General features: G+C 33.8%; 2 protein-coding genes and 1 long non-coding RNA gene across 12 annotated transcripts in view; 2 read left to right on the forward strand and 1 right to left on the reverse strand.

Moving 5' to 3' along the window:
• LOC140434235 (uncharacterized) overlaps positions 1-27,152 on the reverse strand; it is a 47,124-nt gene that overhangs the window by 16,129 nt on the left and 3,843 nt on the right. For 2 of the 10 annotated variants that reach the window (XR_011950034.1, XR_011950030.1), the window contains exons 1-2: positions 25,747-25,761; positions 23,739-23,917 (exon numbers count right to left, since the gene is read on the reverse strand). The exons of 3 other annotated variants lie outside the window; for them this stretch is intronic. This is a non-coding gene — a long non-coding RNA (uncharacterized lncRNA). Of the gene's footprint in view, positions 1-23,738; positions 23,918-25,746; positions 25,875-27,152 lie in introns of those variants that run through there. 5 more of the 10 variants (XR_011950028.1, XR_011950027.1, XR_011950031.1 and 2 more) reach the window with 4 other exon arrangements.
• Sting (transmembrane protein sting) overlaps positions 1-27,152 on the forward strand; it is a 54,994-nt gene that overhangs the window by 14,182 nt on the left and 13,660 nt on the right. Inside the window, exons 2-4 of the mRNA XM_072522337.1 lie at positions 8,125-8,236; positions 13,640-13,684; positions 13,799-14,088. Coding sequence (XP_072378438.1) covers positions 8,125-8,236; positions 13,640-13,684; positions 13,799-14,088 — 447 coding nt within the window. The remainder of the gene's footprint in view (positions 1-8,124; positions 8,237-13,639; positions 13,685-13,798; positions 14,089-27,152) is intronic.
• On the forward strand, positions 16,239-18,933 carry LOC140433055 (uncharacterized). The gene is made up of 3 exons (XM_072521120.1): positions 16,239-16,810; positions 16,865-17,228; positions 18,906-18,933. The coding sequence occupies exons 1-3, from the start codon at positions 16,426-16,428 to the stop codon at positions 18,931-18,933; spliced, it is 777 nt and encodes a 258-aa protein (XP_072377221.1). The 5' UTR covers positions 16,239-16,425.

Below are 27,152 nucleotides of genomic sequence, written 5' to 3' on the forward strand. Positions count from 1 at the left end.
CAAGATAAAGAAGACCAATTAGGTATTTGATTTCGGCAATGTCGGTGGGTTTCGCTTCTTTTTGTCTGTTGTAATCATTTTTAACACTCTCAATTTTTATATTTGTACAGTCAACAACTATATTTAGCATTCTTTTGTCAAAAATGCAATTTCAGATGTCAATAGGTGTTGATTGAGTTTTAACAAATTCTTTTATAGCTGGCAATCGTACAAATATATTGGTACTGCGTGTTCTTACATTCTTCAGCGGACAATCTTTTTTCTACTTTGTTAATTTATCTTTACCTATAAAGTACGGTTTCCTTCTGAAACTATCATTTTGTTCCTCTGTTTGATCGTCTTCAAATTCTTGTTCAGTATCACTATATTCAGATCCAGTTCTTCTACATGATTAGTTTTATTTTGTTCATCACCATCTTAATACATTTCCTCGTTGGTCGATACTTCATCAAATAATTTTAATAATCTTTGTTTCTCCTTCTCGTAATCCATATCTCTATAAATGTACAAATATATAAACATTGAAAAACTTTCGACGTCTGATCCAAAGCACTCGCACCCGGTGTACCGGACCGTATTGACTAATAATAAAATTACAATGCTCTTTTTTACACTGCACATATACTTGTATACTTCACCCACAGTTGAGCGACGACTGAAGACTCTGAAAGTCTGAAGAGGTATTATGTAGCAGCAATTCCAAATCCCCACTAAAATCTGACTTACTGGAAACTATTTACAGGGCCGGTCTGACACACCGTGCGCGAATATCGGAATGTTAACTGTTCCAGTAGTGTGTTCGTATAGTTCAGTTATAAGCGAAATTAAGTGCTGCGGTAAGCCTACTTCTTTTAATGTCTGCCATAAGCGTTGCTAGTTGACCCCGTCGAACGCTTTGCGATAATCTATAAAACCAGTGTAGGTATAGTGGAATATTACATTCCTTAGATTTTTCTATTATTTGTCTTATGTTCAGAAGATATTCTCGAGTACCCTTTGTTAATTCCAGTTGGCTCTTAGGGTATCTCTCTTTGTAGGAAAGTTTTCAGTCTCTCATTGATTATCCGATAGTTCTTTCTATAGTTGTAGCATATATGGAAGTTGCCTTTTTTATGTAATGTCATTATTGTAGATTTTGTCCAATCGTCATTTCATTGCTTGGAATGTCATATTTTGTTATGGAGCAAGTGAAGCAATTTTATTCCGGTTTCTTCTGTAGCTTTGAGCATTTCTGCTATCATATCTGGACCTGGTGCTTTGTTATACTTGAGATTACTGATCGCCAGTCTTATTTCATTCTCGAGTATGTTAGGTTCTGTGATTTCTTCATGAGTTTGGTGAGAAGTTCCTGAAGTTGATAATATTTATATAGATCCCGGCAATATAATCTCCATCAAACAAATAAAGTTGTTATGAATCTAGTTTTAGCATAGCCCTGCTTTCTGGGTAAAAACTTTTTTAAAAAATTAAAGCATAGCTTAGAAAGAAATTATCTATCTCACCCACTGTTCTTTGTTTATTTTACTCGTTTTTGGTTTTTAGGTAATTCGGTTTGTTCTCACTGTCATACGATTTTTCCTCATTCTTAGGATTTTTTTCTTTTCGCAAGAAGCATGATTTTCTGGTTGGTCCCAACAGATTTTCCTACATGTTGAGTTGACTACTTTTCTCATTGACTTCATTCTCATTAGTTTCTTCAGCCTAATTACTACTGGTGTTTGATTTAGTTGTCCTCCTGAAGTTAAAATCGTCAAAAACTCTTATTATTTTTATATTTCTGACCTGACCATTATAATCGTTGACACTTAAATCAAATAATAAACGTATTTCTTGAACTAAATCAATTAATTTTGTCTTTTTCTGAATAGCACGCTATACTGTAAAAGTTCTCGCTGACCGGCCGCGGTGTGACTGCCGATAGTGTGTGTTATTAGATTAGGATGTAAATACTGCAAAGAACGCCTGACTGCTGTATGTGTGATGTGTAAATATCATTGGCTATTATTGTAGCCCATAGGTTAAATTTTTGTGAATACTGGTCTTTTTCCTTAAATTATGACAATATTTTATTCTCAGTTACAAAATTAACATTTTAGTTAATAAAAAAATGTCATTAAATAAAACAAATAAAAATAAATAAAAAAAATATAACATTCTAAAAAAAAATAATGAATCATCTCTATTGATGGAATCGATTTAAAAGATATTGATTTTTCATCGTACCACTATCCATTGTATCTCTCTATCACACAAGATCACACCACAGACGGACCTTATTCGCTCCGTGCGTGACTGACGCGACACTTACCGCCTTCATCTGACAGTTTTGAACCTACCAATTTTCAGGTTAAACATATGACATATGTTTGACATTGTTAAATACAGGCGAAAATGACAATTATTAATAATTAACTTTTTAATTAATTATATTTTTTCAGTTTATGTACAAAATAAATGTAGTATTAAAAACTGGGTTTTTTAAAATTCATCATAATATATCTTTTTAACCCCAAACGGAAAAGAAAGGGAAAAATCTATTACTGACAAATCAAGTTTTTCACGTGAAAGAGCATATAATTAAAAACAGCAATAGTAAAAGTTATGATATAAAAGCTAAAGTCATCAGGCACTCTGCAGTTAGCTTCAAGCCTTATAAAATATCATTTAAGGTAAATTATTTAAATATTTCCTATTTTAATTGCATAAAAATGATGTTATGTGATATTTACTTTTTCATATTAATAGCACGGATCCATCTTTTTCTTTTCTCTAATTTAGATGTAATCTTTGGGAACCTATAAAAACTACACTTACTATTTTTGCTATTATTAGCACAATTAAATACGCAATATGTATTTGCACACATTTTTGATAAAATTTATGCGTAAAAAGACTCCAATTTTGTCATATTTCGCCGCTACGCACGCTGGCGTCGTTTCAAGGTATCCCTACCATGGTCACGCAAGGAGCGAAGAGATCCAACATCAAACAAGCTTAGCCGATTGGTAAGCCATCAGGAACAAATGAATGTACTCGACTCGACTTTCTTTTTCATCGAAGAAGTTTTTTATTTAACATTAATTTAATAATTTATACCAGTAACTCAGAAATGTTAAGTTATCTTCTACCGGAACAGTAGAGAACCATCAGACAGGCCAATCCAACTGTAACTCCCAGTATCATTGCTATAGTTGAAACGGGTATTGGTTTTTGTTCGTCCAATTCCTTTTTAATACATTTTAATGGAGGAGCCATTTTGATAACTTGGGATTTGTTAACTAAAAATAAAATTTTAAAAAATTATACATGATTAGATATTTTACATGACATTGACAGATTTTTTGCGACATAATGGCTGTCAATGCCATATATCTACTTTTTAGAATTTTGTAAAATTTCATTTTTAGTTAAAGTTTAGATCTCCTAGTTACAGTTATTAAAATGGCTCCTTCATGTATCAAAGAGCAGTTGGGCTTTAAACTAAATAATTGTTGAATGCGAAATATCTACGTGAAAGACCTGCCTGTTAGTTCTCTGCAGTTGTGGTAAACAATATTAAAGATGTAAAAACTTACTCCGGTGCTGATATAAACTCTAATCATAATTTACTCTGCTTCAAAATACAAATTAAATTAAAGAAAATAACAAAGCCAATTAAGCCTAGTAAGATATATCTCGGCCCGTATGTTGGTACGACATACAAAACTCGATTTTAGAGGGAAAAAAGAGTTTTTGAAAACACCTACAATACTGGCAAAAAATGAGTGGATGACACAAGAAATCCTAGATCTGATGGAAGTTCGACGGAACATAAAAATAGAAATATTAACAGATACCGTGAAATCAACAAACTCGTAAACAGAAAAATTAAACAAGCCACAGAATCTTGGCTCAAAAATTTATGTACAGAGATAGAAGACCTCCAAAAAATACGACAGTTTCAACATCCACAAGAAACTTAAATTATGTTACATCATCCTAAGACTATGACGAGCGATCCACTCAGTAGTTCCAAGATCAGGCGCCACTGTGTTATTTCAATATTTTAGACTAGTACGCCGACTGATAGTTGCTTGATCGTATCATCAGACTTTCGAAGTAGTTTTAAGAAAAACTTGGAATGGAATGTGAGCCGCTCAATGTGGCAATAGTGCGCATTTGACAACCGAGCGTTTCCAAGAACTGCCTCCCTCCTTCCCTCCCCCCATCAGACGCAGGCCAGCTAACCGCAGCTGATCAATTGTGAATTGTGACGTGAGACGTGACTCAGTGTTTGAGATACCTCTGCCTAGCCTGCACGTATTTTTTGCATTAGAAAATCGTACCTGTTGTGAAATTTTAATTATCGTAGTTGACTATCATTGATTTCGTTGATTTGAGTGAGAGAAGTTATTGTAGTTAAGATGAGCTCAGCAAAGAAACGCAAGTATAATGATGATTATATCAAATATGGGTTTATTTGTATGCGTAAAGATAATGTCAAACATCCTCGGTGTGTAATTTGCTGTGAAGTATTAAGCAATGATGCAATGAGACCTAATCGTCTTGAAAGACATTTGTCATCCAAACATAACTCTTTTAAGGACAAACCAAAGGAATTTTTGGCTACAAAATCTGAAAATTTAAAATGCATGAAGTTGGATAGTACTGATTCTACGGCTTAGTCATCTGAAAAAGTACTTGAAGCTTGATATGAGCTTGATATATCACTTCTGATTGATAAAGAAAAGAAGAGCCATATTATTGGAGACGCTTGTTAAACTGTGTTTTTTAAAGACAGCTGATATTATTCTTGGAACGCAGAGTAAGCAAAAGTTATCTCAAATACCTCTTTCTGACAATACTACTTCTATAAAGACATAAAGGAAGCATTAAAGGTCACAAAGAAAAACGATATTAACATCGTAATGGGCGATTTTAATACCAAAGTCGGTAGGGGTAGATGTGGTAATGCGGTCGGTGATTTCGGTCTGGGTAACAAAAATGAGCGAGGAGAGTTATTAATTGAATTTTGTAATGACCACAATTTCGTCATATCCAATACGTGGTATCAATTCCCACCAAGAAGATTGTATACATGGCGAGCACCAGGAGATCGTCCAGGTCATATGACACGAAATCAAATTGAATACATCTCGATAAACATAAGATTCCACAACTATATAAAAGAGTGGCCGCTTACCCTTTCGGGTAGACATTTCGTCTGACCACAACCCGCTAATCGCGAATGTAAGGCTTCGATTGGCGAAGGTTAAAAAGCCATCTAATAAAAAATACGTAAACACTAGAGAATTAATGAGAGATGAAGAGCTTAGATCTACATACAGTAAGCACATCAACGAGAACTTGAGAAACATACAAGGAAATTGCATAAACGAAACCTGTGAGAAAATAGAAATAGCTATAGTCGAGGCTGGCGAAGTAGTCGCAAGTAAAATAAAAAGAAATCACAAAAACGAGTGGATGGCAGAAGAGATACTTGATCTAATGGAGCAACGCAGACAGTACAAAATACATCAGAATCAACAGGAATACAAGGAAATCCAACGTACGATAAGGGCAAGAATTAAAGGGCAAAAGAAAGCTGGATGAAAGAACGTTGTGAAGAATTGGAATTACTACAATAAAAGGGAGACAGCTTTGGACTAAATAAAAAGGTCAAAGAAATTTCGAGTATATACAAGAAACGCCATGAGACTCGACTGAAGAATGATCAAGGAAACTACGTTCATACCTAAGAACTAGCTAAAATCTGGGCAAACTATGCCTCGTCTCTCTTTGCGGATAATAGACCGAATCTGCCAACTACTAACTTACCCACGGAAAATTTATCCGGCCCTCCCATTATTCGCGCCGAGGTGCCGATGGAATTACTACGGAAGCCATAAAAATGTTGGGAGATGATAACATCGACATGTTGGAAACAATTTTTAATGCCATATATAACACCGGCCACATTCCAACGGATTGGCTTTATTCAACCTAAATCCCCTAAATCAAATAGAGCGACAAAATGCAAAGACCACAGACTGATAAGTTTAATGAACCATTTGCTTAAGGTGCTTCTTCGAATCCTTCACATAAGAATGTTCGGAAAGCTGGAAGATCTAAGCGGTGAGACACAATTTGGTTTCAAGAGCGGACTGGGTACACATGAAGCAGCTTTCTGCTTGAATACGCTTGTACAAAACTGCATGGATCAACGAAAGGAGATAGTCATAACATTCCTCGATTATGATAAAAATGCTACACAACGCTAACATTGACGAGAAAGATATAAGAGTTATCCAGAATCTCTATTGGAATCAAAAAGCACGAGTGAGACTGAACAAATCAACGAACACAGAAGATTTTGAAATTTTAAGAGGGGTACAACAGGTATGTATTTTGTCTCCTATGCTCTTCAATCTCTATGTGGAGCACATTTTTGCAGGTGCACTGGAAGGCTCTGAGTGTGGAATAAAGGTAAACTGGTTCCCGATAAATAACATTCGTTACGCCGACGACACCGCGATAATAACAGACAACGAACATGATATGAAGTTGATTTTAAATAAAATAAACACCGTAGGAAAATATATGGCTTGAAGATAAATGCTGGAAAAACTAAAGGCATGGCAATAAGAAAAAACTAGATAATGCTCCAATCGATCAAGTGAAAACATTTAAATACTTGGGAATGATGATGAATGACCAATGGGATCCTCGACAAGAAATAAAATGCCGTACCGAACAGGCAAGACAAGCTTTTATCGCCGCTACAGGATGGTTAAATGCTATGTAATTTCCATATTGTTATACGGCATGGAAACATGGACGTTAAGAGTACCTAGTTAAGAGAGAAACGAGGAAGTCTTAAGAAAGGCAAATACTGAGAGAGAACTAATTTGATCAAGGTACGAAAAATTGGATACCTCGGCCATATTCTGAGAGGAAAAAAAATACGCAATCCCTCAACTAATCATCCAGGGAAATATTGAAGGCAAGCGAGGAGTAGGTCGCAAACAAATGTCGTGGTTAAGGAACATAAAGAACTGGACAGGCATAAATAACACTGGCGATCTTTTGCATACCTCAAAAGACAGACGTCTGGCCTTAAGATAATTCGCCAACGCACTATAGGTGCACGGCATTATAAGCAGAAGAAGACAATACTGTGAAAGGTCGCATTAATGGTATGGCCGAAGACATACAAAACCAGATAGTTGATGCAATAAAACAATAGCAATTTTTTGCTATTCAGCTAGACACGAGTACAGAGATAGCACAATGTTCTCAGTTAATTGTTTATGTTCGGTATATTGAAAATGAAAGACAAGCTACTCTTTTCTACAGAGCTGGAGACCACGACAAAAGCTGTTGATGTCATGAAAGCAGTGTCAGACTTTTTTGACAAACATTAACTCTCTTGGCAAAAACTCATCGGTGTATGTACGGTTGGCGTGCCTTCAGTGCTTGGTTCTCGCTTAGGATTTGTACAATTAGTAAGAGAGAAAAATGCTGATGTGACTGGAATACATTTTGTTGTACATCGACAAGCCTTGGCAGCAAAAACTCTTTCAAATGAACTGAATGCTGTTTTAAAGTTGTGTGTTAAAATATTACATAAAAAAGACAGACATAAAAAAGATTTAGAGAGTGATCACAAAACACTGCTATTTCATACAGAAGTACGATGGCTCTTAAAAGAAAACATGTTGACAAGATTTCATGAGCTACAACTCTGCTTCTTTTGGGTCTATATAAGTACACCATTTTTTTTTTGTTTTTTTTATAAGCTTTATTTTTGCTAAGGATTTTCGATAAACTTTTTGAGTAATTTGTGAAAAACATCTGAAAACTTGGTTTTTGTTTCGAAAAATAGACATTTTCAATCACAAATAATTCAAAAAGTATTAAAGTGCAAAAGAGCTTTCACCCTCCCAGTAAAAGCAACCTTGTTCTCAAGTCCAAATGTGAAGAAGAGGATAAGAACAACATGAATCCAAATTTTCAAGCAAATCTGTCGTAACGAGGAAAATTACACTTCAAAACGGTAATTTGAGTATTAGCCGTTTCTGAAATAACTCAAGCGTTCTACCAAACCTAAGATTATTATTTTATTCAACTTTTGATCTTTTTCAGCTTTGTGTCAGATCCGACAAAAATGGATTTGTTTACCCAAAGACAATACCGAAAGAACGAGAAGAGCTGACGACACTAATTTCGATTGCAGTTTGTCTTGTACTGTTTTTGGGTGAGTGATATTTTTCTCACAGCTAATATTTTTGTTTATTATTTATATTAAAATTTCAATCAATGATGTCATGGAGTATTATCAAACTTTACCTAGATAATCGTTATACTTTTTTAGTCAAGTAATTTATATTGTCTTATCTTTAAAGTATCTATATTATTGTCTACTACAAAACACGTAATGAATGCCGTATATTAAAAAATTAATGAAACTTCTCAATAGTGAAGTTTACAAAACACATTTATATATATATATATATATATATATATATATATATATATATATATATATATATATATATATATATATATATATATATATATATATATATAATTACTGTAACTGAAATTGATTTTTATCTATTTTACTATCACATAAAAATTAAAAACAATTAATTTGATAAATTTATCTCTCAGGCTTCTTAAGAATTCTTAGATAAAAACCAATTGCAAATAAAAAATACTTCTTTCTTTCTCCCCTTACTTTTACCCTATCAGAGTATTAGATTTGGGCTAGCTACTTTAATTTCCATTTACCCATATAATCTTCCACTCTTTTCTTGGTCTGTCTCCTTTTCTATTTACGATAGTCTTTGCTTCGTGGAATTTTCTTGTAATTCTGTTGGATTGTGTCCTCATCAGATGCCCATACCAGTTCATTTGTCTCTATGCTTTGCGAAATACAAAGAAAATGTATTCCTACTAATTATCTGATCAGATCAAAAACTACTTACTGACAATATTATTGTTTATCCTTTAAATAATAAGAAAAAAATAAAATTTAATTGTCTATATAAACTAGGAGCAATGGCTTCCTTGTTTAAAAAATATACTACTTCTATACGGAAAAATGACTTTTTAACCAAATCCACTACTCAAAGTTATTTAATATGAGTAGTTCCTTCCTATATAAAATAAAAAAACAGTCACCGATGAAGACAGTCATTTCCTGGCCTCTGAAAAAAAAACTCTTCCACAATTTGTTCGAAGTATATCGGAACGACACTCATAATCGTTTGTCTCCTTCAGACCAATTTCAAGATCATAAAATTCTCGAGCCACAATATAAATCGGGGCTCAGCTAGCACCAATCTATCCAGAACTCTCATAGAACAATCACTTGCACTCACTCCTTTTTTTTAATAAATTAAATTTACTTCTTACAATAATTCACTGATTCTAAACTTTGGCAACCGAGTTCTTCAAACATTCATTCAAGATTATCTTCCTTTCCTGGTTCCCTTATTTTTGTCTTTTCTCTTTATATATATTCAGGGATTCTACAGTATTCACTGCCTTCCCTCGCTCAACCGTTTCCATCTCTGTGTTGTCCCATTCTCCATCGTTTAGGCCTCTCTTACTCATGGCGTCGTCTACTTCGTTCCTCCAGGATTTTCGGGGTCGTCCTCTTTTCCTCCTTCCTATGGGGCTCCATTCGGTTATTCTCTTTATCCATCTGATATCGCTAGTTCTTCTTAAATGTCCATACCACTTTAGTCTTTTTTGTTCTATATATGTTAGTATGTCTATTTCTATTGATGTTCTTTGCTTTATTTCGTCATTACTTCTCCTATCCATTCTTGTTACTCTGCAGCATCTTCGCAGGCATTCCATCTCTGTTGCTACTATCTTACTGCTGTTTTTCTTGTTTATGATCCAATTTTCAGCCCCATATGTCATAATACTTCGCACTAATGTTTTATAAATCTGTTTTTGTCTTCATATTTAGGTGTCTATCCCACCATACTGAGTTAAGTTGTCGGATTGCTGTTCTTGTTTGTCCTAATCTTTGTGTAATTTCTTCCTCTGCTGTTGCCTTTTTCGTGATTATAAACCCCAAGTATTTGAATTTATCCTTTCCTTTGATTGTTACGTTGTCATCAATCTGTAGATCTTCTATGTCTTCTTCACTTGTAGATAGGTACTCTGTTTTCGCGAGATTAATATCTAGGCCAGCCTTGGTATATTCTTCTTGTAGTTTCTTCATCATGTAGCTGAGGTCCTCTTGGTCTTTTGCAATCACTATTTGATCGTCTGCAAAGCTTAACGTATATAGGTATTCGTTCCGTACCGGTACTCCCATGCCTTCGCATTTTCTTTTCCATGTAGTCAAGGCTTTCTCTAAGTATATTTTGAATAGGGTTGGAGATGTGGAACAACCCTGCAGGAGCCCTTTTGTTGTGGTGAAGTCTCCTATGTTTCTTGTTCCCATTTTAATGGACACTTTATTTTCTTTACACAGAGCTTTTGTAGCTTCTATGAGTTCCGTCTCTTTCCGTATTTCTAATTTGTATATTGCCTCCCATAGTTCTGACCTTGCTTTTTTTCCAACAGTTGTTCCAGTGTGTATATGTGGTCTATGCATGATCTTCCTACCGTGAAGCCTGATCCTCCTCGATTTTGCCTTTTATCGCTTGCTCTATCTTTTCTCGCAGTATCTTCCCATATAATCTTCCCATTGATGATATTACGCTTATTTCTCTGTAGTTTTCGCATCGTTTTCTTTTTTCTTTCTTGAATATAGATGTCATATATGCCTCCGTCCATTAATTTGGGAGCTGTTCTCCATTTCTCTTTTCTCCTCCCAAAATAGTTCTGCCAGACTTTTTGTATCCTACCTAAAATTGTCTTACCTACCTACTCAAGCATAGACAAAAGATACGATTACTAAATCGAAACCTTCCTAGAAAAACTTTTAAATCGCAAAGACAAAGTTTTATTATCCGGTATACTGTACAGTGTCCTTTTTTTCTCCTATTCACTAATTATTACACTGTAAACTACCTATCTAATTATACAGTGAACATTTGGGTTTGTGCTGCAAATTTTTATCTCTAATGCATTCTAACACCACAGCATATGAGAATCATGACTCCCCGACATTTGATGAACAAAATTTTATCCCATGCACAAATTTTGGAAATACATATTTAATTTACTCATTACCCTAGAGTTGTATATGACTTTATTTGCAAAACAAAATTAAAAACCTATAAAAATAAAAAAAATCCCCGCCTATGGTAATATTTCTTTCTCCATTTCTTCTCCGCAGATTATTTTTCTTTCCTGTCTTTCCGATTACTTACATATTATGTTAATCTCACAGTACAATTCTTCATGAAAATCCAAATTTTCCTAATTACTATTGTTTCAAGTTGTACCTCTTTCTTCTTAAAGAATTTTCGTTTCACGAAAATATCCAGGATCACATTTTGTGATGAATCCCATGTATCTATTTTTCTTGATTTGCTTTTTCTATTGCTCTTGTTTTTCTTCCTCTCTTCCTTTTGGATTTCCGTACTCGTTTTATTGGTTATTTCGTATTGCTGCACAAAACCGCTAAATCTTTGAGATGGCTTGAGGTGTTTTTTTCTGATGTCCCCTCCAAATTGGATCCTGTTCTCACATACTGTGTATACAATTTCTTCTCGATCGTCTCCTCCTTTTTGAAATTTTTCTATCTCCTCAAATTTTTCTTTCACTTTTCCTATATCTAATTTGACCGCGTTCTTGAATTTGCATTCCACATTTTCAATCTTTTTTTGAAAATCTTTCTGTATCTCCTTCTTATGTGTTTCTTAATTTCTTATCAGTTTCTTTAGCTATCTGGTTGACCTCTTCTTGCATCTTCTCTAGATACCTCTTCATATTGAAGCATTCAATCATCCCGCAAATTATTCCAAATTTTTGCACTCAGAAATTTGTTTTAGCTACACGCCCATGGCTAACAAAGCCTTAGAAGAGTTATACTACGCTTTCTAATTGGCATATCGAGGGCAAATCATGGTTCTCCTAATCCTTTCCCTTTTCTCAAAAAAAGTCAATAGCTTGTGCGTTTTGTGTATCCACTAACCCTTCATTTCTAAGAACGGATATAATTTCTCGCTTTCTAAAACCTTCTAAATCAAGTTTAATAAAAAAAATAACGAGGAAGTCCCTTTCACCCGAATCGGTCCTCGATTCCAAAGTATAATTAGGGTTAATCCCGCATGAGCCAAAAAATTCCCTTTTTAAAGAAAATTTAAGCTCTCATGCGAATATCGCAAAACTATTACTTTATTTGTGTACCAGCCTTCGAGTTAAGTAGATCAAGTTGTCGATTTGGATGTCACTTCTGTTTGCCATCGTATCTCGTATCCTGTATCTCATATATTGTATCTTGTACCTTGCATCCTGCCGCTAGTTATATGCCGCTGTATTACTTATGTCACTGTGCGTGTTTCTGTTGACAAAACAACCAAATTGTTTATTGGTGCCAGTCCACAATAACTACTGCATCCCTACCTGAGAGTATACCTCTCAGACAAGTGCCAATGTGAACCTGTAAGTACAGTTTGTTGCTATATTCGTTTGTTATATTCGATCCAAAAGCCGAATTTTACAAGCAGAGACACTAAATCCTCTTGTAAGTGATTTACAATATTGCAATATTTTATTTTTCTTTGTGACAAAGGACTATTCCTATTATAAGTACGGTCAAATTATTGCTGATTAGTTTATGTGTATATATTTGTTTTGCTTACCTGTATTAAAATACCAATAGTGTTTAGTATTAAAAACACTAAATGTGTATGATATGATGTTCACTAAATTTTATTAAATGTAATCAAGGTAGAATAATTTTTAAATTGATCAACTTATTAGTAATTTATTTAAAAAAACCGCTATTTATTGTCAAAAACATGAGTAAAGTAGACTGATTTTTCGAGTAGTCGAATCGGCTCTTTTTTGGCTGGTTCTCCAATCGGTCCGTTGCACTATTCCAAGCTGTAGAAACAAAAATGAATGATTGTGAGCATTAATTAGTAAATTTTTGAAACTATCACAGCGTTATGAAGGGCAATGTCTGGAGTAACCTTCATGTAACTCCAAATTGTTGGTTATAATTTTTTTTATGGCACTTAAGGTGAAAAAACGGGCATATCACAAATTGGGGAAAGTGTTTTGGGTTTGAAAACTCGCAAGATAAAGGAGTGGGTATCAGAAGTTACATGGTAACAAATTTACATAAGAAAAGAAATAAATTATTGTAAAACACGGGCACAACGAGCGTGTGCACAAAAGGAATGTACAGTGGTAAATAAAAGGATGAAAAGAGGTATTCGGCAGAATAAGAGAGTGGATTTATAGCCAGGCTAGAGCGAGCAAGCTGATAGATATCTTTGAAAGTCCCTTATATGAAAGAAATAAGGGTGGCATTAAAAGATTGGAAAGGAGCCTGGTGCAGATAATATTCCTTGAATCGTTTAAACCAGATGAAGATACCTGATGTTGGGTTAAAGTCTGTTGAAACCTGTGCATACTGATTAAGTGTGGCTTTTTGAAATTGAACATAAATATACTGCAGTGAATTATTTCTACCTACTTAATTTTTTTTTTATTTTAAAATTTTTTTTTGTTCCAGTTGATTTGATGATGCAAAATGAAAATGACTTTCTCATTTTTGGATGTAAGTTTTGGTTTACTTTTTATTTGTTCTTCGTGTGAATAGATGACTTAAATTTCCAAGACTTTTCGACATTAAATTTTTTTTTTTTGTATAAAACTTAACTCTCTTTTCCAGTACAATATATAACAGGAGTTTTGCTAACTATATTTTTACAACTGATGTACCGAGTGATTTTGATGTTTGAAGAAAGCCGCCATTTAATATCCCGTTACGATGGCAACGTATGGACTTTGTTTAAAGATGTTTTGCATTTTCCAGTTCCTGTTTGGGTGGCATTCGTTTTCAGTATTATATATCTTGTATATTACATATCAACACAACAATGGTGCGTTGGAAGTATCACACTGCTTAGACTTGTGTCCATGTATATAAACATGTTCCTGCTGGGAAAGATTTTGAAATTGGTAAGTCCAGCATTAATATTACTTCGATTGATTTTAATACTAACCGTTCACTTCTAATCGGTATCATCCGCATTTCGGATGTTATTTAGGCGTTCTCTATTTAGAAGTGATGTTTGCAATTTTTGAAGGCTTCACCAAACATTTTCTCTGAATATAGATTATACATTACGGTCGCGTTAATCTGAACCCAACGTCGTCCGAACGACGCGGTTGTCCGAACGGGCTCCACGTAAACACGTGACTGACTATCTAACAAAAGACCAAAATTCTCAAGTTGATACAGCAAGGAACTAGCTACAGTTTCATTTCAAAACAGTTCGGTATTGGCAAATGTACCATTACAGACATTAAGAAGAACAAAGATAAGATCGAAAAGTTCGTCAGCGAAACGGAAAGCGGTCCAGGAAAAAGGAAAACCATCAAGCCCCCCGAATATCCGAAGGTAGAAAGTGCGTTGTTTATGTGGTTCCTACAACAGCGGAGTAAGCATGTTCCGGTGAGTGGTGGAATGTTGTGTAAAAAAGCCCGTCATTTCCATCGTGAAATGTCACCACATTACCAAACTTTTAGCGCATGTAAGGGTTGGTTGGACAACTTCAAACGACGTCATGGAGTTAGACATCTCAAAATTACTGGTGAGAAACTTTCGAGTAATGCTGACGGCATCGAAATCTTCCGAACAGCATTTGAAGAACCTGTGATTAAAAACAATTTGATACCTGAGCAAATTTACAATGCAGATAAAGTGAGTTATTCTGGCGCATGTTACCAGACCACACATTGGTGTCATCTCAAGAAAAGAACGCTCCTGGTGGAAAATTTTTGAAAGAATAACCTTTATGCCTTGTACAGATGCTTCAGGGACTCACAAACTTCGTTTGCTTGTTGTGGGAACAGTTAACAAGCCTCGTGCGTTCAAATCTGTTGATCTTCCCGTATGGTATCGAGGGCAAAAAAGTGCATGGGTGACAAGAGATTTTTCTTGGATTGGTTCAAAACTGAATTCGTCCCTGATGTTCGTCGTCATCTCGCATGTGTGAACCTCCCTCAGGAAGTAGTGTTGCTGCGGGACAATTTCCCAGGTTATCCACCCGCTGATGAACTTCTTAGTGAAGATGGTAAAATTTTTGACATGTTCTTACCACCCGACACGAGGACTACGATTCAACCAATGGACCAGAATGTCATCCAGAACACAAAATTGCGCTATCGAAAAGCTTTACTTTCCAACATTCTTGATGACGAGCAAATTTGAACGGATCTGGTAGTAGCTTTGAAGAAAGTTAATCTCAAGGACGTCGTTTTCAATTTGACAAATTGTTGGTCATCCATTTCACAACGTTTGATTCAACTTTCTTGGAAAAACTTGAGCCCAAACTTAGTGGCTGTTGACGACTCTTTATCCAACGAAAAATACGTCATTTTAAGCCCCCTTGTCGCTCAGCTGGCTCAAGATAACACAATAATTACTGAATCTGAACAACAGGAAACAACAGGAAAGTCTCAACCATATTACCATCCGCAAAAACAAAAATTGCATTGGAAAATCAAGGACTATATCATATAATACATAAGGAAAATCCCTTGTAAAGACTGAGACAAATCGTACATCGGACAGACCAGTCGGAGAATACATAGTAGACGAGGATAACATCGAAATACCATCGAAAGAAAAGAGAAGACGTCATCTCTATGCAGGATATAAAATGACCCTAAATGAAAGAACGATGCTATCTAACCAAAAACTCTATCAAATAACAGATCAAATAAGATAATCAAATAAAAAAAACCTTAAATACAAGAGATGGTGCTCAAAGATTCCCAACTGCATGGAAACCACTCCTACAGAAAAACGTAGAAATTAAATTGACGAAAAAGACCCCAATGAAAATAAATCAATCTTTTAACACTAGAAAGTCGGATTTGGCCCCTGTTGCGATTTGAAGTTATTGTAGTTCTTTTATTTGACACAATAATAATTTCATATTTTATGACTTTAAATATTTTGATACAAAGTCTTATTTAACGCAAAAAAATATTGTTTACTAAATTTATTAAATGGATTTTCTAACAAATCTACCGTAGAAGTCTGAAGGGGCCAAACTGGCCCTGTATTAATTATTATCGTTTTCTCGGAAATTGATGATTTCTTTTAACTTTCTGTCGGATAGATAAAATTATGTTTATGTACGTTTATTCCTAGAAGGTATTTTGTTACATACTGTTTGTTCCTTGAAAGTATTTTGTTTATTGAGCGGTTTATTAGGTTCTGCTGACTCTCGTTTCTAGAATATTGAAACATTCGTTCAATTGTGAAAATTCAAGACGACTGTAAAGATGTCTCGTCGTGGACTATCAGAGCTTGAACTTCTTGAAGAAATACGAAAAATACAAGAAGATGTTTCGGGAGGTGAATCTGAATTTGCAGAAAATAATGAGTCAGACGATGAACAATACGCACCACCACAAAATAATGATTCAAGTGACTCTGATGCTTCAGAGCAGTTAGAAAGTTTTATTGTACAAGACTCACCAATTTATGTAAACACTGCTTCTACAACTCAACAGCACGAGTCAGCTAATTTTATCGTGAATCCAAGTGCATCTAAGCCAAGTCACAATAGAAAAAGAGGTCAACAAGGAAAAACTATTTCAATCAGAGACACCGAACAATCGAAAGACGGAACAACGTGGAAAGTTATTGATTCTAGATCAGTACCTGGTAAGATTATGATTTTTAGTATTTTCATATTCATTGAATGTTTGCTCATTACAGGACGCCGCGCTCAGCACAACATTTATCGAGAGGAATCAGGTCCTACGTCGTATGCAAAAAGGAACGTGAGGAACAATTGTGTGGTAAGTGCTTGGCATCTAATAATCAACGACAGCATGTTACGTCATATAAAAGAATGCACTATTGCAGAAGCACATCAATGTTTGAAAAATGACACATGGACTATAACTTTGGAAAAACTGGAGGCTGTCCTTGCTATTATGTACGCAAGAGGAGTCTACGGCGCCAAAAATTTCCCAACCAACAGCTTGTGGTCAACAGTATGGGGTCCTCAGTTTTTTAGGCAAACTATGCCACGAGACAGATTCAAGGATAATATAAAATATCTCAGATTTAACATAAAGCAAACGAGATCTGAACGATTGAAAACCGACAAATTTGCTCTAGCCTCTGCGGTTTGGAATGGATTTATAGAAAATAGTGGTGCATGGGTCAAACCGGGAATAAACCTTACTGTGGACGAAAAACTACTGCCTTCTAAAGTCAGGTGCCCGTTCACACAGTACATATCAAATAAGCCGGATAAGTTTGGCATAAAATTTTGGCTTTTGACATGCGTGGAATCAAAATATATTGTAAATGGTTACCCTTATACTGGCACTGATCATCTACGCAAGAAAGATACAAGTGTTGGTGAACATGTTGTTTTGCGGTTAATGGAAAATCAACTGGGAAAGGGCAAAAATGTTACGACAGATAACTACTTTACATCGTTAAAATTGGCCAAGGCATTGCAAAAAAAATCAACAAGTCTTGTGGGTACTTTGAATCGCAACAGAAAGGAAGTTCCTCTAAGCGTAAAGAGTAAAAATGGAGAATTATATGTTACCCATATATTCCAGAGCGACGAAAAGATAACACTTACTGCATACCAAGGAAAGAGTCACAAAAATGTGCTTTAGTTGAGCTCATTACATCAATCAGTGGATGTTGCTGTCGATGGAAAAAAACTTCCTCAAACAGTAAGTTATTATAATAAAACAAAATGCGGGGAAATTCTAGTGGACCAAATGGCGCGTCTTTATACTACAAAAGTTGCTTCAAGACGATGGCCAATGCACGTGTTTTATAACATTCTTGACTTAGGAGCAATAAATGCATGGATTATTTATAAAGAAGTTACTGGAAGTAAAATCAGTCGTCGTAAGTTTATTCTTCAGCTATGTGAAGAATTACGGGCTCCATACCTTACCTCCCGAAATCTGGTACTATACCCAGCACCACCGGATTTACCAACCACCAGCACTGTTACTAGCCAAAAAAGAAAAAAATGTCAGCTAAAAATGTTTTGTAAAGGAAATCATACTTCCAATGAGTGCCACGGCTGTAACAAGGCAATGTGTGGCAAATGCCAAAAACTGCAAACTGTATGGTGTTCCAAATGTTTAAAATGAAACTAAACAATTAAATCAAATTCTATCGTCAAGAGTTTATATAATTTCTTAAAACTGTATATTTTTATATTTTGTTTATTCCCAAATAAATAGTTAATTCTAAACTTGGTTTTTATTGATTTAGGAACTTGGGGCCAAAATGATCCCTTCGGGCTTTCTAGGTAGGTATGCTAAACCCGACTTTCTAGTGTTAAAAGACGTGTTCTCACAGATGTGTTGGTAATTGAAGGCAAGCGGGTCCCTGATTTGATAAAAAAATTGAGTATAGCCACATAATATTAACGTGAGAAACTTACAGGAGATACAACGAAATCAGTCAAATAAATAGTACATAGGTCATGTGTTAAAAATATCAAGAATTATAAAAAAATAAAATATTTAAGTAAACACTGACTAAATTTTTTAGCCAATATATGGCAAATTACTTAAATCGCTTATTTGATTTTGGTTTTTTTTTATCATTATCGCCCTATTTTGTGAAGTGTTTATTGATTAATTATTGTTTAGATAAAACGCTTAAAATAATCGTCAGATTAGAGTTTTATAATACCACCAATAAAAACTATACAGTTAATGCAATAAAATAATCTTTTTGTCACGTTGTGTCATAATTTTTTAAATTTTAGTGAAAAAAACAACGTTCACGAGGAATAAGTTTATCGGTGTCATTCGTAGAAGTAGTTAGTTTTGTTGACCTTTGCTTGTATTTTTTGAATAGGGAGAGGAACAGATGTGCAGGTTATCTAAAAGTATAGATAATATTAAAATTAAGTCTAGAAAAACGAAAGTCATAATGTATAAACTGGCTGGTTTTATTGAGACCAATCACTACGCACATAATCATAAAATAAAACATAAACTAGAAGGATCATTGTATCTCCTGCTGTTCTAATTTTAAACGGTTTGTCCTTTGTCTAGTGTTAGTTTTTGTGTAAATGTCATGCTGAATAGCCAACTTTTTGACGAAATGTCCCTGAAGATGCTCTGAGTGCGAAAGTAGTTGGGCAAGATTTAATAGAAAACTGCTAGATATCTGCCTTTTATTTGAATAAAGTTCATAAATTCGAGCATTTAACCATATATTATTTTAGAATGAGTATAAGCAACAGCTTGTTTGGTCTGTATGTACATAATGTCTTTTACAAACATGCCAAAATGTGTTTATTTGGAAGAAATTTTACATCGAGTCAAGCAATACGTGAAACATATTGTTACAAATACAATATTCCCCGCAATTGATTCTACGTATTGCATTTACAGCAGTAAACAAAACGAAATTTAATTTCAAGATTCAAAGTTTAATTCTGAGAAAAATTTAATTCTCTCGAGTGTCAAATAACCGAGAATTCTATTTAATAACGGAATTAATCAATGCCCTGATATTATATCGCAAAGTGTTTACGCAGCCAAATAAAGACAACAGATTAATCAACAGCTGAATCAGCAGATTGCTGCAACATTTTATAAGCGTCAATAAAAAAACTAAAAATTCCGTCAAAGGAAGAAATGGAATACAAAGTAAACGTTTAACTTGCATGGTATGGAATAGGAAGATTCCAACAAAATGAAAAAATTTAGTGGTTGAGAAATAACGAATTTTAAATATTTTTAATGCTCTGATTTCAAAAATGACTTTTTTTATAGCAGTTTTTTTTGCAATCAATTATATAATTTTAACTTCGCTCGAAAAAATATACACAAAGGCACCTGGAAATCACCAGACGAACTTACAGTAAATAGGATAAATCATGCTATTGTAGAGTCAAGACATCAATCGAATATAATAAAGGTCTGCACCAAAAGAGGAGCAAATGCGGATTCTGATCACTACTGGGTCGAAAGTAGGGCAACGGCCAGAATTTTAAACATTTAAAAAATGAAATACGTTCAAAACATGAACCATACAATGTAGAAGCACTCAAAAATACAAACAAAAATATAAAATATAGAGAAATTACAAACATCAAACTAAAAACATAAATAAAAAGTGGGAAGGGTGCAAAAAAATCATGAAAGAAGCCGCTGAACAATTACTGGGCATGGAAGGTAAACAAAGAACAACAAGAACGAATTGTTGTGACGAAGAATGTCAGATTATAACAAAAAGGAAAAAAGAAAGAATATTTACTGATGCAACAGGGGCGCAGAATTCGACAAGCAGAAATAAATAATAAATTATTCGCTACTGACACGCTTCTTGGTAAAACTCATAGAAACAGCTAAATTATACGATAACTTAAGAGATCAGGTGTATGACTCATTATATTATTTCTTTTCTGAAGTGTAGACCTGTCGTGAGGTCAAAACGTCATAGATATATCAGAGGTGTAGCAAGGCTATCGTGACACAACGTATTAGTGCGAATTGTTTTGTAAGCGAAAATGATTAATGTAATTAGTAATTGTGATATGATATTTGTAATTGAGTGAGTTTTTGAGTTAAATAAAGTTAGTTAAACAACCACGTTGTGCTTCGCTTAATATTTGAAGAAATAGAACAAAATAACATGATGAGAAAACCTAATAAGGCGAAAATATATGTTGTTTCCATTCTGTTCCTTAAATGCCAAAGATGGTCTTCGTCGGAGGCGTAGAGGAAGTAGAATGAGAGCAAGACCGAGGACAAGAAGAGACAAGATAAGAGATAGAAAAGGTTGAAGATGACTTAAAGAAACTAAGTGACTAGGACTGGAGAAAAGAAGCAGAGACAGTAGACTATGGAGAAATATCGTAGGCGTACAATGTTGTGTACTGTAAATAAATAAATAATTGTGTATTGATAGAAACAAAAATTGTTTCATACTAAAAAGATTTATTTATTAAACGCAAATTTGAATTATTACAGATAAATAAATTATTTCAATTTATAATCTTTGTTTAATTAAACATTTTTTTAAATAGATGTTATATTAGTCATTCATTTATCTAAATTATGTGTAAACAATACGATAATCTTAGAAACCACAATTTTTTAATCACAATATCTTCACACGCGATAGTTAAATGTAAAATGCTAGTGTAAATATTAGTCATTTTACTTGATTATCTCTTTCCTTTTCATATACAGTGTATCCGAAAGCTCTGCAAATTCTAATCTGTGTGTTAGTCTTAACATATTCCCAATAATCCCTAATTAATCTGTTACAATTGTTAAGAAAACACGAAAATATAATCTCTTGTCGATATATTTCAACTCAAATATAACGAGTTTTTAGTCTCGTCCACCTTCCGTTGGATTGAATCCGCTGGAAAACAGGTTGATTTTTTACACACTTTTGATACATTTTAGCGCCAATTCTCCCCTTTCAATATACAAAACTATTATTTTTACGACTACAACGACCAACCGTCTCGCTTCTTCTTCTTTTGGTGCCTATCCTCTGTGGATGTTGGCAATCACGTTGGTCCATACAACTTTGTTGAGAGCTGCTCTAAAGAGATGTATGGTAGTCATTCCTGCCCACTGTCTGATGTTCTTCAGCCACGATGTCCTTCTACGCCCTTGAGATCTTTTCCCTTGTAAAATTAGTTGAATTAGTTGATACTTCTCATTGCGCATCACTTGCCCTAAGTATGTTATCTTTCTGATTTTCATAAGACGCATAATTTCCTGATCTTTATTCATACTTTGGATCACGGTGTTGTTTGTAACATGATGGATATAGGAAATTCTGAGCATGCGGCGGTAGCACCACATTTCGAAGGCTTCTAATCGTTTGGATGTTGCCTCCGTCAAGGTCCAGGCTTCGACTCCATATAAAAGGGTAGAAAATACATAGCATCTCAAGACTCGTGTTCTTATATCAATGTTCAGGTGAATATTACATAAAATCTTCCTGAGGCGATTGAAGACAGCTCTCGCCTTTTCTATACGACATCTTATTTTCTGTGAGTGGTCTCATTCCTTATTTAGGCTGCATCCAAGGTATGTAATTTTGTCGATTATTTTCAAGAGTTCATTATTACCTGTGAATTGGTGCTGTATTACGTCGTTTTTACTTACTACAAGAATTTTGGTCTTCTTACAGTTTAATTTCACGCCGTATCTGTCACAGGCTTCCACTACACGGTATATTAATGTTTGCAGATCCTCCGCATTATCAGCAATCAAAACCGTATCGTCCGCATATCTTAAATTGTTTATGATTTCACCATTGATTCTTATACCTTCTCTTAGAGCATCAATAGCTTTCCTGAACATCATTTCCGAGAGTAAGTATTGAACGTCAGTGATAAAATGCAGCCCTGACGTACTCCCCGTTTTATCATGTATTCTTGTGAGGTTTAGTTGTCTACTAGTACAGTTGCCCTTTGCTGTAAGTATAAATTTTTAATTAGGCGTAAACATTTGTGATCAATACTAGAATATTTCAATATCTGAATTAATTTTTGATGTTTGACCTTGTCAAATGCTTTTTCAAAGTCTATAAAGCATGCGTAGACTTTCTAGGGCCTCTCGCATTCCCAGTCCGCTTCAATTTCGTTACAAAAAAAAAACAAGTTTTTTGTCTACCTAGAACTGGGTCAACTAGGTATATTTGTTCGTTATCGAAACTAGTAAAGGAGCATAAATCTTTTAGTTTGATTTTTATAACTATATGCAGTTTCTTCGTAATGTATAAAAGGTTTTTAGATCCCACTGTTTGGGACATGAAAAGTTCGTTAAAAATTCGTTACGTCGGTTGGAAGACTGTTTTTCCGGTTTTGTTCCGATTTTGACGGTTGTTTTTTCCTATAAAAGGTTGATTCAACACGGCATTCAGTGACTTTTATTGCCACGAGGAGGATAGTTTTTACACGCGCTCTACGTAAACCTTATCTTCGTATACATGGCAGAAAAATAAATAGTTAGTGTTAGTTAAATACTTTTGTAGACTACAATCTGTGTAAACTAGAGTGCAACATAAAATAAAGTGCCAATAAATACAAAAAAGCATTATTATTACCAGTTCGACGTAGAAATTGTTACGACGAAGGATTATTTAATTCAAGTCCTACTACTTAGCCAGTTCCAACGTCTGGCCCGCTTCTTATGTTGTAGAAAGGATACAATTTACAACACTGTGCTTACATAATTTATCTTCCGTCAAATTGGAAATATATCATCGAAGAAACGTAAGTTATATGGACATTCACCATCTATCGTTACTACCTTTTAGACAAGGCGAAAAGCTCTGGTTCGCTCAGAAAAATATTCCCATGAGATTTTTTTTGCATAATCAATTTCATGAGGTACTCCAAAATAAGGTTTAAGAGATCGCCCAGGTGAAAAGTTGTTCAATTTTTTTAAACAAACTAACAATTAAAGGCAGATATCGAGCATAGTAAAATTATACCCCGGCCTACCCCTATGCTTTCTCCACACATTACCATTCTAATTACAATCAAAATCCTAATCTTTGACCATCATTTAGCAAAAGAATTAGCAACTTCACATTTCCGGGTATTATGCATACCTACCAATATTGATTATGCTCCCCTTGGACTATACAAATTCCATATTGTAACACAGATCTGTCAACTTATACTAAGGACAATACCCCTTCATCTCTTTTTCTCCAATACTTCTACAATATTAAAAATAAATATTCATCCTGTCAACTAGTTTATACCAAGGTAACCTGAAATTTGTACTGAACCTACAAAAAATATATTTTGTATGGCTTTTCAGTTAAAAATTTTGAACATTCTGTTACTTTTTTTTATTTTTTTATACAATTAAAGGCAAAATTTTCGTGTTTTTTATTACGGAAACTTACAAAGAGTGTAAAAATGTTATTATTAAGAATAAAAATGTTATCAAAACACGAAATAGCTTTAGTTATATAAAATTCATAAACCAATTGTAAATACCAATTATTTTTTCCCTGTTAAATTATACAAAAATATAAAATATTCTAAAATGACCAAAATTCACTCATTTGGAAAAGGAAGTCAGGCGCGTTTGCGCACAATACAAAATATTCTGCATAGGTTCAATGTTGCCACATATACATTTGTTTTTTTTTGCAGAGTAAATATATATTGAATTTAAATTTTAATAAGAGTATACTTCATACGAGTTACTATAGTTTTTTGCGTAAATATATTGAATTTAAATTTTTAATAACAAAATAGAACCTAACCTAATCGAATCTCATTTAAAAATTTAAATTAAAAAAGAAGTTAGAATAATAGCCAATGTTACTTTAAATTAAATTAACCAAACTTTTGATACGAGTATACTATATGAGTTACTATTGTTTTTTACGGAGTAAATATATTGAATCTAATTTTTTTTATAACAAAATATGTAAAATCTAACCTAATCGAATCACATCTAAAAATTTAAATTAAAAAAACGGGATGTGGCACTCTGGGAGTGACCGAGGAAGACATAGCTTTTTTATCTTCTACGTACGAAGGGATGGTTTTTAATTCAATTCAGTTCAATTCAATTCCTTTCGATTCGATCGGATTTGGAATAGGATTCAAATTTGGATTCGGATATGGAATAGGATTCGGATTTGGAATGGGATTCGGATTTGGAATAGAATTCGAAGTTGGGTTATACACATTATTTTATTTTATTTTATTAAGGAAATTGTTTCATTGCCCGCGTTAAGAAAGCTATGCTTACAAAAAGAAGTGAATAACCAATGCATCCAATGAAATACAACATAAACCGAAATATTCACCAGTTTTATAGCAATGGCGCAAAGTCGATACGGAAATTGGACTCTTTAGTATTTTACAAAAACTCATTTAAGTATCATAATCAAATTAAAACCTAAATTAAAGAAATTAAATCTAATCAATATATAATAACATGAGTTAATAACAAAATAAAATACAGTTATATGAATCCCTTAGAAACAGGCAACTGAAATAATACTCATTATCATTATTCCTTTATAAAGGAACTCGAGAATTAGTATTTTCGCAATAAACTATATATTTAAAAAGTGTGGCAACATTGGTTTAAAAAGTATGCACTACGTACACGCACATCATTGACACCAGATGTAATGGTGGATGCAGTTTGAAATTTATGTCAAAATATGAGTTTTTTGAATGAGAAATACGGAAAAACTATAGCTCAGCGGGAAAAAATGTATAGATTGTAAAGTGAATGATTTAAGTAATTACTTATTATTTTTTTGACATTTTTAATAGTTTGCACTAAAGAAAACATTAAAATTTGAGCATTTTTGTACTTATTCGACTAAATCCATGAAAAATTTCACATTTTAGCTCATGCTTTTAGTAAATAAATCATCAGAGTAATAACTACTTATTATAATAAAAAGCAAGGAAAGATATAATTATTATAAATGTCGTAAACTTTTTTCTCACAATAGTAATAAACTAGTTGCAAAACAAATACTCCGTATAATTACATCTATATATATTTCCACTCTATATATTTTTAGATAAATAAGTAAATATATGATTCTTTGTTGTGCTTTATTATGAGTGTGTTACTTACATGATCGTTATTAGTCCGAAAACATCACGTACAACTATATAAATAACTTCACCTAACAAACACTCAGATACACAAGTACACACGTAATAACAAATTTAGAGGACTTTGTCAAGAGAATAATATTCTTTGTGTGATTCCCCTGTTACTATAGGGTCATAACCTTGTATCTTTTTTTTGTCGGGCGATATTCTAATTTTATTTTGATCGAATAGAAAAAATTATCTTTTTGGAAATTTAAATTATTTTATTTTTTTATTTATTTTTTGTGAAATAAAAAAGCCGACTATTCTGAAAGTAGATGCAATTAATTGTTGGCAATGTTTCTCAAAGTGTTGCTTTCATTGGAGATAGTGCGGTCACCTTTATGTATCTTGTATGTTGGAAATAACGTGGAATCGATATACATAGGCTGCTGAATTTGAAAGGGGAGAGTGAGAAGATTGATCGTTATATTGCGATTAATATTTAGAATTCACCGTTCAACTGCAACATGGTCTCCTACTGGCGCTAGGAGTTGAAATAAATTTAAGGACAGTTAGATGGAAATTAAAGGGGAACTAAAGGGGATATTAAGGGGATTATTGTTTCTTGACATTTTTTCTCCAGTTCTTTCTGTTTGGCTTCTCTGATCTCTGATCTTTCTCTGTATATCTCGTTGTAGTGTTTTATACATAGAGTTATTGTTCTTGGTTTCCCTTCTTTCGTCCATCAGCTGCAGAATCTCTGTCATCATCCATGTCTTATTCTTACCTTCTTCGTTCTTCATAAAATTGTCTTTAATGTCGTCTTTCGTTTTATCAAGGGATTCTATCTTTTCTTCTTTGCATTATCGATTTCTTTGAATTTTCTATTTATTGTTTTGCTGATGTCATGTTTTTTTACAGTTTTTCCGCGTGTTTTCTTTATCTTGGTTCTATACAAGAGCACTAAAGGATTGTGGTCAGATTGAATATCAGCGCCTGGGTAGGTTTTAACACTGTTGAAACTATTTCGATATCTTTTATTAACAAGTATATAGTCTATTTGGTTTTTTATAATAACGTCTTCTCTGTTGTATCTAGGTGATTTCCACTTATACAGGCGTCTAGGTGGTAGTTTGTAAAATGTGTTTAGCCCGATTAAGTCATGTTCAGCTGCAAAGATACTCGTTATACCCAAAGGAGAAGTTGTAGAAAGAAAAAGAAAATTATGCTACCTGGGCTGCAATATTTAGGATACCTGGAATCACGGAAATACTGGCTACGAAATAAAACTCATATTGAAAAAGTAATAACCTATTTTAACGGTCTTAAGAAGATTCTCTGCAATATACGCATAAAAATTCTTAGACGTTACGTCTTTAGTGTACTCCTCTCCGGAGTAGAAAGCTGGAATCTTATAGAAAGTGCCATAAAATGGATAAAAAC

Source organism: Diabrotica undecimpunctata, chromosome 2 (assembly GCF_040954645.1).
Source record: "Diabrotica undecimpunctata isolate CICGRU chromosome 2, icDiaUnde3, whole genome shotgun sequence".
Taxonomy (NCBI): Eukaryota; Metazoa; Arthropoda; class Insecta; order Coleoptera; family Chrysomelidae; genus Diabrotica; species Diabrotica undecimpunctata.